Below are 18,239 nucleotides of genomic sequence, written 5' to 3'. Positions count from 1 at the left end.
TGTGTTGTGTGTGTGTTGTGTTTCTGTGCGTGCGTGTGTGTGTTTATGCAAGTGTGTGCCTGTGTGTGTGCATGCGTGTGCGTGTTTTTGTGAGGGGGTGGTTGTGTGTGTGTGTGTGTCTGTGTGTGTGTGTGTTTGTGTGTGTGGGGGTGCTTGTGTACTTGTGTGCGTGTGGGGGGAGGGGGCGCATGAGGACAAAAGGAAGAACGGATCCGAAGAATTATCACTTACCTTTGAAAATGTAATTGTCCTCAAAAAATGAAAAGGAAAAACCAATAAAAATGTGTTCAGTTTTGAAATGATCGCAACAGGTGTTGATTCAAAAAATTACCACATGGTTGTTTTCGCCCGCGAAGTTATTATAACTTCGCCTCAGAGTTTGATAACTTCTCGGTTGCGGTAACAACCGTGTGGTAATATTCATTAATCAACACCTGTTGCGATAATAACAGTTAAATAAACTGCCAGTGTAATAAATTTTAATGCACGATCGACACTGGAGACACTGGGTTAAAAAAGTTGTGTGGTGCGTGTTGTGTGTGGCGTGGATGGGGTGTTTGCGGTGTGTTTGTATGTGGTTTGTGTGCGGTGTGTGTGTGGTGTTTGTGTGGTGTGTGAGTTTGTGTGTGGTGTGTGTGTATGTGTGTAGGTGGTGTGTGTGTGTGTGTGATTTGGGTGTGGCGTATGTGTGTGGTGTGGTGAGTGTGTTGTGTGTGTGTTGTGTTTCTGTGCGTGCGTGTGTGTGTTTATGCAAGTGTGTGACTGTGTGTGTGCATGCGTGTGCGTGTTTTTGTGAGGGGGTGGTTGTGTGTGTGTGTGTGTCTGTGTGTGTGTGTGTGTTTGTGTGTGTGGGGGTGCGTGTGTACTTGTGTGTGTGGGGGGAGGGGGCGCATGAGGACAAAAGGAAGAACGGATCCGAAGAATTATCACTTACCTTTGAAAATGTAATTGTCCTCAAAAAATGAAAAGGAAAAACCAATAAAAATGTGTTCAATTTTGAAATGGTCGCAACAGGTGTTGATTAAAAAAATTACCACATGGTTGTTTTCGCCCGCGAAGTTATCATAACTTCGGCTCGGAGTTTGATAACCTCTCGGTGGCGATAACAACCGTGTGGTAATATGCATTAATCAACACCTGTTGCGATAATAATAGTTAAATAAACTGCCAGTGTAATAAATCTTAATGCCCGATCGACACTGGAAAGACACTGTGTAAAAAAAGTTGTGTGCTGCGTGTTGTGTAGGTGGTGTGGGTGGGTTGTTTGTGGTGTGTGTGTGGTGTGTGTTGTGTTTGTGTGGTGTGTGTTTGTGTGTGTGGTGTGTAGGTGGTGTGTGTGTGATTTGGGTGTGGTGTGTGTAGTGTGTGTGGCGTATGGTGTTTGTGGTGTGTGGTGTGGTGTGTATGGTAAGTGTTTGGTTTGGTGTGTGTGTTTGTGCGTGCGTGTGTGTGTGTTTATGCATGTGTGTGCCTGTGCGTGTGTGTTCTCTTTGAGGGGGCGTGTGTGTCTGTGTGTGTGTGTGTTTGTGCGTGTTTGTGTGTATGTGTGTGCGTAAGTGTGTATGTGCGCGCGCGCGCGTGGGTGCGTGTGTACTTTAGTGCGTGCGTTTGCGCGCGTGTGTGTGGTGTGTTTCTGTGAGTGCGTGTGTGTCTGTGTGCGTGTGTTTGTGTGTGTGTGTGCGTGCGTAAGTGGGTGTGTGGGGGGAGGGGGCGCATGAGGACAAAAGGAAGAACGGATCCGAAGAATTATCACTTACCTTTGAAAATGTAATTGTCCTCAAAAAATGAAAAGGAAAAACCAATAAAAATGTGTTCAGTTTTGAAATGATTGCAACAGTTGTTGATTAAAAAATTACCACACGGTTGTTATCGCCCGCGAAGTTATCATAACTTCGCCTCAGAGTTTGATAACTTCTCGGTGGCGATAACAACCGTGTGGTAATATGCATTAATCAACACCTGTTGCGATAATAATAGTTAAACAAACTGCCAGTGTAATAAATCTTAATGCCCGATCGACACTGGAAAGACACTGGGTAAAAAAAGTTGTGTGGTACGTGTTGTGTGTATGGTGTGGGTGGTGTGTTTGTGGTGTGTGTGTGTGATATGTGTGTGATTTGTGTGCGGTGTGTGTGTGTGCGATTTGTGTGGTGTGTGTATGTGTGTGTGTGTGGTGTGTAGGTGGTGTGTGTGTGATTTGGGTGTGGTGTGTGTAGTGTGTGTGGCGTATGGTGTTTGTGGTGTTTGGTGTGGTGTGTATGGTAAGTGTTTGGTGTGGTGTGTGTGTTTGTGCGTGCGTGTGTGTGTGTGTTTATGCATGTGTGTGCGTGTGCGTGTTTTTGTGAGGGGGAGTGTGTGTTTGTGTGCGTATGTGTAAGTGTTTGTGTGTGTGTGTGCGTGTGTGTCTGTGTGTGTGTGTTTGTGCGTGTGTTTGTGTGTGTGTGTGTTTGTGTGTGTATGTGCGTGCGCGCGCGTGGGTGCGTGTGTACTTTTGTGCGCGCGTGTGTGGTGTTTCTGTGCGTGTGTGTGTGTTTGTGCATGTGTGTGCGTGTTCGTAAGTGTGTGTGTGTGTGTCTATGTGCATGTGTTTCAGTGTGTGTCCGGGTGTGTGTGGGCGCGTGTGTACTTGTATGCGTGCATGTGAGTGCGAGTGTGTGTGTGTGTGCATGTGTTTGTGTGTAAGTGTGTGTGTGTGGGGGGAGGGGGCACATGAGGACAAAAGGAAGAACAGATCCGATGAATTATCACTTACCTCTGAAAATGTAATTGTCCTCGAAAAATGAAAAGAAAAACCAATAAAACTGTTCATTTTTGAAATGATCGCAACAGGTGTTGATTAAAAAATTACCACACGGTTGTTATCGCCCGCGAAGTTTTCATAACACCTCGGCTTCGCCTCGGAGTTTGATAACTTCTCGGTGGCGATAACAACCGTGTGGTAATATTCATTATTTTACACAATGCCATCTTACCCAACCTGCCATTTTACCCAATGCCAACTTTACTTTACACAATTGTTAATACCAGAAAAATATCAGAACGACTATTTAGCCGAGTATATTATTAAATGGCCCGCGGGACTAATTATTTAGCCAGTGGGATATGAAGCTATCACAACTGAACGTGGGATTATCAATGGCTTTCTAATTAAATGGCCCTTGGGACTTGATATGAAACTGTCACAACCGAATATGCGTTTTTATTGTCCACATAAGAATTTTCAGACATCCTTGTAATAGTGACCGCTAATTTGTAATCGGATAATTGAACGAAAAGATCAAAGAGCATTGGGTAAGCTGGCATTCGGTAAAATGGAATTGGTCAAATTGTCATGTAACCGAATTATTCAGTGCTCTTAGTTCCTTGAATGACAATGAAGATATTGTTCTATCTTTTTTAATTTTTCCTCTAAGATGAAAAGATTTTTTTGTTGTGGTTACTTTGATTGCAGTAATTGCTGTACCCTGCTCCCAGGGAGCTTAAACTAATTGTCAAAATGCTCACTCGAATAAATTTTTGGTATTCGGCAACTGCTTTTGAAGCTTATTGTAAATATAGTTTTTTAAGGCATTGGCTATCTGGTAATCCAACTGCAGCTTTAGAAAGTGGTGTTGCAGTAAAAAGGAAAAAGAACAAAGGATTGCCAGTATTGGGCAGCAATGACTCCACATTATTAAGGGAGGACAGAATTTAACATAAACTTTACTTTGTGCATCAAAACCTCCCATATGAAGGTTCTGTTCTTGTTCAATTTGTGTTGCAAGCCAAGGTGTTAGAATGGAAGATTATTAATTTTGCCTTCAATTTTCTCGACTTCTTCGTTGCCATTTTTTGTAAAACTTTTACAATTGGTATTCGCTTTGGAAATAATCTCTATTCCATAGGCAATTGAGATGTTAGTCTTACTCTTTAGGAAGTTAGATTTGCTTAAGTCTGTACTGGTTAGTTTTACTCTGAAGATTTGCATATGGCTGTACCGGAGGACATTAATAGTGTTTTCATATGCATTGAGATTATGCATTGTAAATTATGCATTTGCTGATATTTCATGTAGAAACGATTGTTTGTAATCAAATCGCAATCATCTATGAACCTGTCCGAATTTTAAAAACCTGTCAGGAATAAGACATAGCCGGAAGAATTCTGTAATTGACTTGAAGCGTGAGAACTTCACAAAAAACTGTACTTGCAGACGAAACCGATACTTTTTGTCTGAAAAAAGTCACGCATCTCAAAAGATTTGAATAAAAAAAAAATTGGGCAAAATTTACAACGCTGTGATAACGAGAAAGATTTGCGAATTGACATCATTGGTACAATTTGAAATAAAACCGCATCATTCAGTAACGATACAAAACCCAGCATAGATTTAAAATAAAAGACAAAATTTTGACTAAAAAACTCACTGAAATCTTGATACCGCAACATTTCCTTAAAAACATTTAGTGTAACGTACAAAGGCCAAAACTCTTAAGGTAGGCAAATATTGATACGCTCAAAAACGGTCAGGGCTAAATATTGTCATGAATTAAGGTATATATTACTAGTCTTCAAAAACTAGACCTCCACAATCATTTCTGCGCGCCAAAAGACACATTAGTATCATTGAAATCAAGTAGATATTATTCCTATTCTGTTGAAATTAACGTGACAAAATGAGTTCAAAATTTTTCAAATTAATCAAGAAAAAGACCAAATAAATTGAATAATACAAAGGCAAAAAGTGGTTTAACACTGAAAGTGAGGCCACATAATTTTTCCAGGAAGTAATAATCAGTCAAAATTTTTAAATGCAATTCCAGCCAAATCTCAGTGCTGCAATATATTAAATGAAACAAATTCCAAAATAAATAGCAAAAAGCTAAGAAACAGACTAGACTAATACATTTTTAACAACTGATAAAGCCAGGTTACGTAAAACTATAGGCCTTAGAAGAATGCTAGAATGATATATGCTGGATTTTAGACACAAGAATATGGACACATTGGAAAATTTTAGAAACAAAAAGGAAGGTTCTTGATTTTTGAAGGTTAAAAAACAATTTGAAAAACATTTAGAAAAGCTAATTTTCATTGTTTAGCTTTCCATGATTAGAAATAATTCATAGCTATCCTCCTTTACGTATAGAAGAAGTGAAAACTGAGGTCAAAGATTTGAAACAATAAATTAGTTTGCAGAAATTTTGTTAAATGTTCAGAGAAAAAAATTTATAGTAAATAAAACCCAAATAAAAATAAGAGAAAATTTGAAGAAAAACGTGGAACATCAGATTATCATTTGTAAAATTTTGCAGAAAATTGTCCCACGTTTGAAAAATGTTTCCAATGCACGAAACATCAAAAGTGTGTTTCCACATGGATTGCTTTTTTATGTCCTCTTAGAACTCCAAATTGAAATCAATGAAAAATGCCAAAGTTAACTAAAAGATTGTGAAATCTGTGCCCCTTTTAATTTTAAAACGGATTGTTAGACTCTCAGAAACACTGTGGTGTTGATTTCACAGTTGATATATATTAAAAGAGCATCAATTGAAAATCTGTTCTATAAAACACCAAGTTACAAGCAATAAAACGGCCATTTCTACAAAAAAAAAAACGGTTATCTAAATACTCCATTTCGTCAAAAAAACTTTGAAGTTGAAAATCGCTTGATCAAAAACTTCTCTTTCTTAGCAAAAATCTGCTCACATCCTTGACAGCTTTCGGACTTTTGCTTTTATGTCAAATTGTAAAGTAGAAAAAAGAAGGGCAAGTCCTGACAGAATTTAACACAGTTTTTATTGACTAAACAAGTAAATTGGACCTAGAATGGAGTATTGATGGATTACCATGGAAAAATGTTTCGAAAAAAAATGTATCTAAAAACTTTGAAAAACTTAATGACCCGGCTTTATTGATTTATCCTGTTTCTTTTGGTTTTGCTCTTTTGACATTGACCATACCAACTATATTGCGTAATTTAACGTGTAAAAGCATTTTTTTTATTTTAAAATCCATTCAGTTGAAATAGTGAGTGAGGTTAGTGAAACTTGAAAATCGTGACTTTTGCGAAACGAAAAACGTGATCAAAAGGTAAATCGAATTTTAAAACATAGTCCTGATACAATTCAAAGAATTTTTATCGACTAAACAAAAAACCACTATCGAGGAAGCTTCTTTTTCTTCAATTACCGTGTTCTCACTCTACTTTAAAATCAAAGCAAGAAAATTCACGCCGCAAAACTACTTGCTTTTTCGCGCAGCTTCCGGTTTCAGTGTGACCAAAATAATCACTTCAATTGGACTTCAAAAGTCTTGAAAGAGTGTGAAAAGAGTTTAAAAAAACATAGGACAAGTCCTGACAAAATTCAAAGATTTTGTCCAATTTTATTCACCAAACAAAAATAAACTAGACCTAGAAGGCGATATAATTAGATTGGGAAAACCATTTAGGGAAAATCCGATAAAAATTTTAAAAAAAGCGAAAATTGAATTCAAATTGCCATATGTCAAAAAATCACCATCGAGAAAAGAAATTTTTGTTCAAAAACTTCTTTATAACTCTACCTTGAAATTGGAATGAAAAAAATTCACCCTGCAAAACGAGTTGCTTTTTCGTTCCACTTCCTGTTTCGGGGTGACCACAATCATCACTTCAATTTGACTTCAAAAATCATAAAAATGTGCGAACCGATCTTAATAAAATTCAATTCAATTCATTTTCTTCGAATTGTAAAAAAACAGCGCCCCTGTACAATTCAAATTCCTTTAATTATAAGAAAAACCAATAGAAAACCAATACTCCTCCTCGAGTGGTAATAAAGACAAAATCAGTTTTGAGTTGGATCTTGTTTGTAAGCTGAGAAGTGCATGAATTGTTTGTGAAGATTGTTTTTTTTTTTGGGGGGGGGGGGGCTAAAATCTTTGCTTCTAAGTCTGTCTTTTGTTTATTCTGTTCAATGTTTAAACTACTTGAAAATCAGTCTCTTTATTTGAATTTATTTCATTAAACCAGTTGCTATAATTTAGATTGGAGGGGGTAGAGAGATGTTTTGTCGTTTTGTTTTTGCAGGTTTATCCTTTACTCGTTTTATTTCAGATTTGTAGTTCCTGAAAACTTCGTCTTCACTTCATTTCATTCGCTTTTAATTATTCTTAGGAGAAATTTACCGTAATGACTTTGTGTTCGATCGAAGTTTAGTAAAAAGCAGTGCTGTAGATAAAATAATCAAACTATACCGCCCTTAAAATCTTCAAAACTGATGTCTGAATTATTTTTGAGCCCCAACCTTTCAATTAAAAATTCTATGAACATCTGGTTGAATCTTGCAGAGAATAAGCAGCCAAAATCTTTGCTTTCCTTTTTTGCTGAAAAGTCAGATGGTTTAAAACATAAGCAAACATGAACAATATTCCGACCTAATGAGAGATGCAACGAACAGATGCAACCAGATGATGAACATTTGATTTTTCTCCACAAGTGACCTTAATAGTTTACTTGCCACGTGCAACGGAAATGATTTTAATATTAAATTCTGCTGGTCAGATAGTTCAGACCATTTCTTCGACCTAAGCTGGAAATTTGTGGGACACGCAGATTATGCATTATTTTTTGTCCCTACAGTTTGTGAAAAGAAAATTTTCATGACTGTAAAGCAAAGAGTTCCGCTCAACTTATATTTTATGCCAAAACGTATGATGGAGGTCAGTACACACAAAATTTAAGCTTATTTAAGTTGAGAGCGTAACTAGGTCGCAGGCAATTGGGTGGCAGTAGCCTGGAACTTAATAGATGTTGCTTAATTCTTCAGCTATGTCACCGAGCAGCAATGGATACAAGCGCAGCAGTTGCTCCCCGGGTCCAATCCAGACGCACCAAGAGACTCGGCCAGTCGGAACTTTCCCAATCATCAACCAGAGCAGTTCCTGAACCCAGCAGAGCTAGCCCACCAACTGGCACAACATCAACAACAGCAACAGTCTGGAGCTAATCATCAGCCGGGGTCAAGTGTCGACCCTTCAATCTACCCCCAATTTTACATGCAGTTTGAAGGAAATCAAGGGGGTGCGGGTGGAGGTGGGGGAGGGGGTTATGATACCTCAAGGCCCTCGAGTGTACCTTACCCTGCTTGGTCTGGAGATAATGCTATCAATTTGGGATCGTCTTATGGTGAGGGAATTATTTAAGCCTGTATTTTGGCTTTTTTGTTTCTCAGATTACCGATAGTTATTTTGTGCTATTCATCGCTTGCTATTCTAACAACTTCTGATTACATGTTTGTTCTACTTTGGCAAAAACCCATGTTAAAGCTATCTATTTTTGCTGCAGTTGTTTTTTTTGAAACGGAAAAGTATAAAATAATATGGAAAGAAATAGTCAATTAAGAACGGGCCCTTGAGACTGCTTGCAAAAAATAAAACTGACAAACAACAAACAATTCGATCTTTTCTTTATACTATAGGGTGCAAAAATAAGGACACATTTATTGCAAAAGAAATACGAAGCAGCTAAGCTTCAGATGTGCCAGGTGTTCACAAGAGTAAACAGCTTGATTTTGGTTCACAAACGTACGTTGACCCTTTATTTTTTAATTGCGATTATGAAAAAAAAACAGCATACATTCTTGCTTCAACTTTTTGAAACAATATTTTTAAATTGTTGTTGATTAATAGCCGCGGCAGCAATTTCATACGGCTATTATTGCGGTCCTAATTTTTTTTGACTTCGTCTACCAGATTTTTGTTTCGTCTGACCCTGACTTCTTGGAATTGACTGTGAATTACCTCACTCAAAAAATGGCTTTTGAACTCACTTATGGAACTTTAAATTTTATGAACATTTACAAATTAAATGTCAATAGTGTTCATCTAAGTAGTGCCAAACTTATATGCCCTAATTCCTGAGTAATAGAGTCCTTGAATTTTAATACCGAATATTAATTTTGAAAAAGCTCCATTGGGGTTTTTTCCTTGTAGAGCAAATTGTCTCTTAAAAAAATGACAGTCCGAATCTAACCGAAAACGTCTAGTGGTCTATTAAGAAGCTGGTGGTCGATCTGTCAATCTTATTTCTTTAGTTGTTTCAATTCATGGAAGGTCACGACGTCTATCGCGGCTATCAATCTGCCGGCCATTTTAATTTGTGCTTTTTCTTAAAATTGATCAATAGCCGCGATGCGACAGCGGCTATTATTGAGGACATGGTGGTTTTTACAATCCAAAGGTTTTGGATTGTATAGGCGTGCTCTCTTCTTTTTATGATCTGTCCACGCTTTTTTCGGCAATTTCACGTCAGTGAGAAGTCAAATTAGAGTGATGATTTTAGTCAGAGTTTGGTACTAAAGGGAGCGAAAATTAGAGTAGGTTTAAGACGTGATTTTCGGTTTTTGAGAGCGAGTTTATTCACGTGCGCCAATTTCACTTCTGTTTTCAGAATTTGTTTTCCTTGAGTGCTTTTAGTATGATAAATAGGTGTTCAAATTGCGCCTAGTTGAATTTGCTGGAACTCATCAATGGGTAGCTAAAACTTTTTATGACCTAAACACTTTTTTGTCAAAAAACATTAAAGAATACTTTATCTTGCCCTCTTTCAAAAATTATATCTGTTTTAATACTTAGTATCATCAATGATGGGTCTCATTGGTTGATAATGAGGCGCAAAAGAACCTTTGATCCGAGTTAATAGCCTATTAGTTTTCATGACTTTGACACTACTTTTTCTCAAAAGAGATAATTTTTGATTTTTTTGTACTTTTGTAATTTTTTTGTCTTATCGTTTATTCGTATTAATAACAGGCCTCATAGGTAGCTTATATGGGTTATTTTAGTTGATTAATTTGTTGAAGTTCTAAGTTGATGCCTTTTATATCTTTGAAATCAATTGTTTTCAAATTTTGTAGAATTTTTTGAGTTTTGTGAGTTTTGTTAACTTTTTATCCTATATCTTTGTCTCATTATTGACCGTGTTCATTGGTTTCTGAAAAATTGTTCCTTTTCGTTTAAATTTTTTTAAACGCATAGCTATTGCTTTCTCTGCCTTAACGCTCCTATTTTTTAAAAAAAACTATTTGTTATTTTTTGAGTTTTGAGTTTCGCAAGTATTTATTGATTTTATTGCTTGGGGGCTTTATTATATTACAGGTTTCATCAATTGATAGTGAGAAACGAGGGAATTTTATTAGTGGTATGAGTTCTTAGAAGTTGTTTTTAAAAACGATATCTGATTTTTTAGTCTTGCTTGTTTTGTTCTTGTGGTAAATTTGCTTAAGCTCAAACCAATTGTTCACATTGGACAGGTAACACGGCTTATTTTTATGAAGTTAAAGCTAAATCAATTCTTTGAATTGTAATTCAGGACTTGTCTCGCTATGTTTTTTCAATTCGTCTCCATCGATGATTTCTTGGAATTGACTTTTTCAACTTCAGTAACTTTGCTTTGCGGTAAAAATTTTTTGCTGGACTTTTCTGCTTTTAGGTCAGTTGTGTGACTTGCCTCACTACCTCACTAAAAAAATGGCTTTTGAACTCAATGAATTTTAAATTTTTTGAACATTTACTAATTAAATTGTGCATCTAAGTAGTGCCAAACGTATTTGCCCTAAATCTTGAGTATTAGAGTCTTGAGCTTTTGATTTCGAATATTTAATTTGAAAAAGCTCTTTGAAGGTTTTTCATTATAGAACTTATGTGTCTCATAAAAATAACAGTCCAAATCTAACCCAAAGAGTCTAGTGGTCTATTAAAGGAGTGGTGGTCGATCTGTCTATCTTATTTCTTTAATTGTGTCCAGTCGTAGAAGGGCACAAGCGTCTATCGCGGCTGTTTTCCGTCAATCTGCCTGCTATAATCTTTGATAGGCGAAAAATTAAAGAATTAATTTTTAAAAATCTATTCACTAAATTCGGTACCCTGAATCAGAGATGAAGTGTCGGTTGGCTAGAAAATTTAGAGCTTTTTTGCCAAACATATGTAATATTGGCGAAAGGCTTAAAAAGTCTCTTATTGTTGAAATCATTATCTTATCTGATTAGGATCTATATGAAATACAAGTAGGTTTGGTAATGTGCGTTTGCACATAATGTTGCGACCCCGCTCAACCAGGTTTTGGACTTAATTCTCCACAAAATGGGGAAGAGATAGAAAAATTTTTTTTAAAAACTATGACTTTTTGTATTACTTCCTGAAAAATCACTTTTTGTTCGGAAGTAATTGGTTTATCCATTTAAAAATCGCTTTAGCTCTAACCAATATACAATTGACACAAAAACTCATTAGACGGCCGATGATAACTGCCATTAAGGAGCGTAAGAGACAAGACAACAACAAAATAAAGTAAAAACCACAAGCATATTACATACGAACAAAAGTAGCATCCGATAAAAAAAAAGTGAACCACCCATTGACTTGAATTTCACCAGAAAGGACGTGAAATCTGTCATAGTTGACATTATTTAACTAGTAGACGGAAAACAAAAAGGGCAGTTTGAAAATACGCTTGCACTTTTTAGAAACAAATAAATTCAAAGTCATGAAAGCAATTAGCTATCTTTCAATGGCTTCATTATACCGTCATACAAAACCATTGAGACCTGTCATTTTATAGAATCTGATGCGACTGCAGAAAGACGCAAAAATCAAAATATTGTTTAGTTTTGCGAGGAAACGGTGTCGAAGCCTATAAGATCAAAATCTGTTCACAAAAGATCGAATTTGATCAATTGCGACTCCTTTCAACGCCAATAAAGTGATATGCGGCTTGTGATAATCGGACAGCAGAAAGGGATCTCAAAATTATAAAAAAAAATGTCAAAAAATTTAAAAAAAAAACGAAAACTACGTAGAGTTGAAAAATATACAAAAAATATACGTACGTTTAAGACTTCATTTCTATTCAATTGAAAACGAATGCGACCTCTCTCTTTAGTGAGACTACGCTAAAAAGACGGAGAAATAAGATTAGAAGAGGCAAATCTCAGAAAAAACATTGTGGAAATAATTTTTCTAAAACGGTAAGACATTACAACCGTAAGCTCTCCACTGAAAACCGGTAAATAGTTTGATCGGTAACTGCCTAGGAAGCCAATTGTGCATGTCATTAGTGCGACTAAGTCAAAAGACTACACAGTGACATTAAATACAGAAAGAAATCGAAATTTAATGAAAAATTTCATGCAAACTGTGTTGAAGCCAAAAAACCATATGCTTTATGCTAAAATTTTCAGGTATGATCATTGGCCTTCGTTTTCACGTAAATTTGACCTGTAATTTATTGAGCTGGGATTGGAAATCAATCTGGCCTGTAACTAAAATATAAAAACAAACAAGGCAGAAAAAAACATTTACTCGGAGCCATAAAAACCATGGAGCTTTTGTCATAAGCTTTTTTTTGTCAAAAAACGCAACGTTTCTATAATATTGCATAATTTTTCAACATTGCGTTTTTTGGAAATTAAAAATCTTAATATCAGAAATAAACTATGCGTTGTCTATGAATATCGATTTAAATTAACATAAAACCGCAAAAATGTTATTTTCAAAAAATGTACTTCCTAGCCCCTGTCTGAGTAAAGGAAGATTGTGTCAGCAGTTTTTATGTCTGCACCACTGGTCAAACTGGACAGTTTGCACCACTGGCCAAATAGGCATATTTGATACCATTTTTCCTTAAAAAAGTTGAATTTTTAAAAACATAAATGAAAGTTATGTCAAAACAGTTGGTTAAAACATTTCATCAATTATCTTCAATCTTTAAACGTAAAGCCATTTAGGCCATCGTTTACAATTTTTTCATATTTTAGAAAAAATTTATCTAAATGTGAGCAAAAATTGTCAACAAAGCAACCGAAGTTACCCTAACGTTCACAATTCTTTGAACCTCCGTAACTCCTCGGAAAAAGTTAATTTAAAATTAATTTGAAATTTTACGCTGGATAAGTTTTCTACCACAGACTACGATGAATGTCGGTGAAAATTGTACGGTGAAAATTGACTGAACAAAAAAACCAGTTGAGTATTTAGTTCTTCCCCCACTAAAGTCAGAACAATAAAAATCAGATTGTACTGCTGTTAAAGATCAGAATTTTTTGAAATCATGGTGTTCTTGAATGAACAGTTCTGGGACCATTAGTTTGTATAATTTTTGTAATTGTTTTCAGTCGAACTGTTTTCAAAATATACCAGTGAAATCTGTTGACAGAATTAACAAAGAAATTAATTGGAGCTTTTCTTAAATCTAGCTATTACACTGCACGGTATCTTTTTGAAACAAGAATTTTTTCAGCAAAAATCTTTCGGCAATAAAAGATAAATCCTTAAAAAATCTTAACGAGTTCTTATAGACAACAATGTTTTACGTTTTAAAAAATAATTAGGGTGTTGATAGAAAGGATGAAGATAGAACCTAAGTGTGTCTCAATTTGCATGTTTCAGACTTTCTTTTCAATTAGATTTCTTTTGACACTTAGATTTGCAAAAGGATGTTTTTGGGATCATAAATAACCAGCAAAAATATAAAGTTAAATTTAAAAATATGACAGTTTTTAATTTTCGCACCATTTTGTAGTACTTCGCCGCTAGCCTATTTCGGAATCATTGGCATTCGAAGAAATTTCGTACTTGACTGTAAACTTTTTTGAATCTTGACTATCAACTATTTAATCTTCAATTTAAACTAGTTGGTTAAGTATCTTGTTATATTTGTAGATTTTTTTCATAAGTCGACCAACATTTTCGTGTATAAACGCACAGCGGGATTTCTCGTAGAGTGTTACTTTCAACTAGATTGCTTGTGAATGTTTTTCCATATATGGCATGTTTTGATATGATTAGAGGGTACTTATTCTGTGCACGAAACCACATCTTAATTACTAGATGGGATGGGTAACTAATGCTGCCTCGTTTAACTGGGATTGAGCTATAGCTTTATTACTAACACCACTTATCTCTTTTAGCTTATCATGCTAATATTTTTGAACTAAGTCAAAAATATTGATCATCCTAGACGCGAGAATGTTCTACGGACCCACGAACGACAACCCAGCCACCACTCCGAATGACTACGCGAACCCAAACTACTACAACGAGGCTCTAACTTCGGGAAATCCAACTGCACCCCCGTTTCTTGACAGTGACATTGACTTCCCGACGCTAACGAGGAAAAACGCGAACTTTTCCAGCAAGCGGGGGAGCCATTCAAACAGAAACAGTTACCAGAGCTCAAACAAATATGGAAGGGATAACAACTCTCCGGTAAACAACAACAATAATAACAACAACAAGTCTTCCTCGCCCGTGCCTCCTCAAAAGTGGGCTTCGGCTAACTTTGCAAACGCAGCTAAAAATCAGATGAAATAAATCGCAGATTCCGCAATGGGTAGAAGTGGGCGCTGAATTCCCCGTAGAAATCTAATGCAATTGAGCTAAAAAATTGTTGTAAAAATTTATAGTTCTGATAAGTAGATGTTTTTCAACGACGGGTAGTATAATCGTTTAAACCAGTGCTTTGTTTAAGTCCCCCATATTTATTTCGATTATTTCATGTCACTGAAATGATTTAGAAGTTTTCTGAGACAACGATTGATTTGAAAGCACTACCCAATGCTTTAATCAGAAATTGGACGATGTTGAAATAAAATGATGTCCATTTATTCAATTTATCTCGTTATGCTTATTTGTCATGGCCGAGAACGTTCAACTATTCTCAAGCTCTCTATTGCTTCAACATTATTGCACAGACAGCCGCCATTCGCTTAAGAAAATTTCATGACCTCTTGTCTGCTCTGATATGTTCTGTTAAGGGCACGTTCTTTGGCAACAATTCCTCCAGGTGATAGGGGGGGGGGGGGGGGGGCGTACCTGCCTAGGGTACATTAATTTTCATTTTGGAGGAAAAATGATTTTGTGAATACCATAGTTATAGGGGCGAATACTTAGTCAAGAAGAGCAGAGCAGAACCCTTCTGCAGCTTACTTCTTTATCCTTGATCCTCTAAATTTATAAATCAATACTTGGACATTTTATCCCAATAATACCCAATTTGCCTTGGCCCAAACGTGCTAAAACTGCTGGAGATTTTTTTGTTGATAACATTATTTTCCGTTCCATTATTGCCTGAAATATTTTGATACAGCCAACCGGTGTAGAAACATGTAATCATTGACTTATTTCGAAAAAAAAATAAAACTTGGAGCTATGGTATATATATATTTTTTCAAATCACCCCCTCATGGTTTGTGCGTAACCGTTTTACATTTTAATGTAATGCTCTCTACTTAGTATTATCTTATTTGTTTGTTTTTTCTCTTTGTAAATTAACTTCACCTTTGATGGTTTTGAATTGAAAAAAAAAACACTTAAAAGGGAGTGCTTTCTTTCCTCGACTTCGTGAAACACTGGAAATAAACACGGCCAATTTGGTTTTTGTTTGTTTGAAATATTGATTTGTTGGAATATTAATCTAAAAAGTTTTTCGGATCTTTTCCGTTTGCCCCCCCCCCCCCCCCCCCGTGTGTTATGCACCCCCAGTTGCAGAGCACGTGCCTTTAGATAGTACATCATTATGTAAAAATATTGCCCTTGATGATGGGAGGTGTAAACAATGTACCCACTAAGCTGGGGGGGGGGGGGGGGGGGGCACAAACGGAAAAGATCCAGTTTTCCTCAAATTTCATCATTGTTGGGTCATTAATTTCTTACTTGATTAAAGGGAAAATGTGTTATAACATAGAGCATGTTCATTAATTTAACATAGTCTGCCATTTTGTTTTAATGTTACTGGTCGAGAGTCAATAGCTGAAGCGAACAAAACAAGTAGGCATGGTGGATGTCAGGTTACGTATCATCTTTCGTCCAATCCAACTGAAACTATAGCTGTAAAGCAATAACACAAACGGGTTCTGGGAATCAAAGAAATCACTCCTTTGTCAAACAGAAAACAAAAATTATCCGAAAAATAAGTTGTGAACAATGTCCACGCAATTATGCAGCAAGAGATCATAAAAAAGGAAATAACACAAGTTGACAAAATTCAACAAGACCTGAATCAACTACCAAGTGGCATCAGCTCAAAATTCCCGTGCTGCAAATTCTCGAAAATTTGAAGAATGAAAATCGTGCTAAAGCTTCATAAATACACCCTGCAAAACTTTTTCGCACAAATGACAAATTAGAGGGCAGGTATGTGCAAGGAATGAGGCTGGCGTCACTCGTATCCGACAGCATGCAATGCATCAAATTGCTGTTTTTTTGTGTTTCAGTAAGCCGATGGAAAAATCGAAATTTCCGAGGACCGAAATTGATCATTATACGAAAGCTGCTCCGAAATGATGTTTTCAAATTACAAAAAGATCTATTGAAACTCAAAGAATTGTCAATTTGGGCATATATGCCTTGCAATAGAAAGATTTTGCATCATCAACCTTTTCAACATTGGATAAAAATTTCAGTTTATTCTGACTGCGTAAACAGTTGACAGAAAAAATATCTGATAACCCTTCAAAGTACTAATCGTTTCTGGATTATTATACTGTGGTGCAAAATATTACAAGAATTTGCTGTATGAATTTAAATCATGAGTTTCTGAGAAAATTAAGTCTTACTGCATTGCAGAAACAATTTGAATAACTAAATGAGGCTCGGTTATGTGCTCTTTTTACTTATTTGTCTACCAAATGAGAAAGAGAAACAAAACTTTTAAAAATGCACAATTTTTCGAAAATAATTGGTTGATGAGTAATTCGTCCTAAGTGTAAACCGATGAATGAATTAATTACTGCCGCTTTGGGAGCCAATGATACCTGCTATTAATAAAACTATGAGACAAAAAAACAGCAATTTCCGTCTAACTCAAAACATCAGATAAAACCTAAACTAAAAAATCAACATGTACTTCACCTCAAAGATGTGACCTCTCCCTAATAAGACGTTGTAATAAGTCAAGAAGAACACGATTAAAAAGATGAGAAGTCAACCTTCAGCTGCCAACTACAAATACTAGATAGAGCCCTATGTAACTCCATCGGCGCCGTAGGGAGCATTCGTTAGCGAGAAAATGAATTGAATAAAGACTGCTGACAGAAAGAGCGATAACCGTCATTGATGAAAAAAGAGACAAGATAGACAACAAAAGTAATTTAATTGAGACCAAAAATCTATGTCTATTGTTCTCAAACGCTTAATAAAAATGTCGAATTGGCAACAGATAATACCAGGCCAAAGCCTAAATGGTATCGATTCAAATATCAATTCACCTTTAATTGGCGTCAGCAGAAAAAATTGTATGTCCCTAACGGACCTTACTGAGACTAGGCAACAATTAGACAGAAAAAGAAAAGAGAAAAATTTGAAAATACGTTAAAATTATTGTAAACAATTTAAGCTCTGGTATCGAGATCTCTCGTTATCCAGCATTTCTCATAAGAATACAACAGAAAGTAAAGATACACCTCAAAATCAAGTATTCAGTTAATTTTTGGGAGAATTTTGTTTCGAAGTCATTGAAACCTTGTGCTATTCATTAAAGCCTTTTTATATGATTAATAGCTCTCATCATTAAAGCTAATGGAAACCGTCTGAAATATTGTAGTCTGACGCGATAACCAACAATAAGAATCGAAAAAATAGGTGAAATATATTTTAAAAAAACAATATTAATTAAACAAATCACAAAAGATTTATGAAAACTTAAAATTACTGAGTCACAAAACCACTAAAAAAAGAAGAAAAACTCTTTATAGCGTAAAGTTCTTTCTCTAGAGCGAACACGTAAACTGTGTTTGCACTAACGACTATGCGAAAAATTTAAAAATCGCCTCAATTCAAAAAATTAAAGATTTTATTAAAAAAGTTTCAAATATTAAAAAAAAACTTAAATTTCCTACTAAAGTAAATCAGATGAAAACTTTGAACTTCATGGGAGGCCAATTTTATCTCAAATTAATGAAGACTAAGTCTTAAGATAACAAATCAACGACGAGTGAAGACATAATTCAAGTTCCACAAACAATATTACAGAGACACAATTTTAAAGCATTCAAAACACGAAGATATCAACTGAACAGAATATGAGTGTTTTAATGAGGTTCTTTGAACACCGATGAGCCCTCGTTTCAAGGGGAATATGCAATAACCAAAAGCAATGATCAGTATCAATTATTTGAAAAAAATCTGAAACCGAATTGTCATAGCCATTAGACCAGCAGCTGCAACATAAAAACAAATGTTTGCTCTGCCAAAAGTGGATCCAAAATGTGATTAATAAGACT

General features: G+C 35.8%; 1 protein-coding gene across 3 annotated transcripts in view; it reads left to right on the top strand.

Annotated features, from left to right (window-relative positions):
* The window catches only part of LOC142341782 (protein Hook homolog 3-like), an 84,468-nt gene extending 69,670 nt beyond the window's left edge, over window positions 1-14,798 (top strand). For 2 of the 3 annotated variants that reach the window (XM_075393006.1, XM_075393005.1), the window contains 2 exons: window positions 7,791-8,149; window positions 13,979-14,798. In XM_075393006.1, coding sequence (XP_075249121.1) covers window positions 7,791-8,149; window positions 13,979-14,331 — 712 coding nt within the window. In that variant the 3' untranslated portion in view covers window positions 14,332-14,798. Of the gene's footprint in view, window positions 1-7,790; window positions 8,150-13,928 lie in introns of all 3 variants that reach the window. The other variant, XM_075393007.1, reaches the window with a different exon arrangement.
* Window positions 14,799-18,239: the final 3,441 nt, after the last annotated feature.

This window comes from Convolutriloba macropyga, chromosome 6 (assembly GCF_964194025.1).
Source record: "Convolutriloba macropyga chromosome 6, txConMacr16.3, whole genome shotgun sequence".
NCBI lineage: Eukaryota > Metazoa > Xenacoelomorpha > Acoela > Convolutidae > Convolutriloba > Convolutriloba macropyga.
This window is presented reverse-complemented; position numbering and strand designations above follow the sequence as displayed.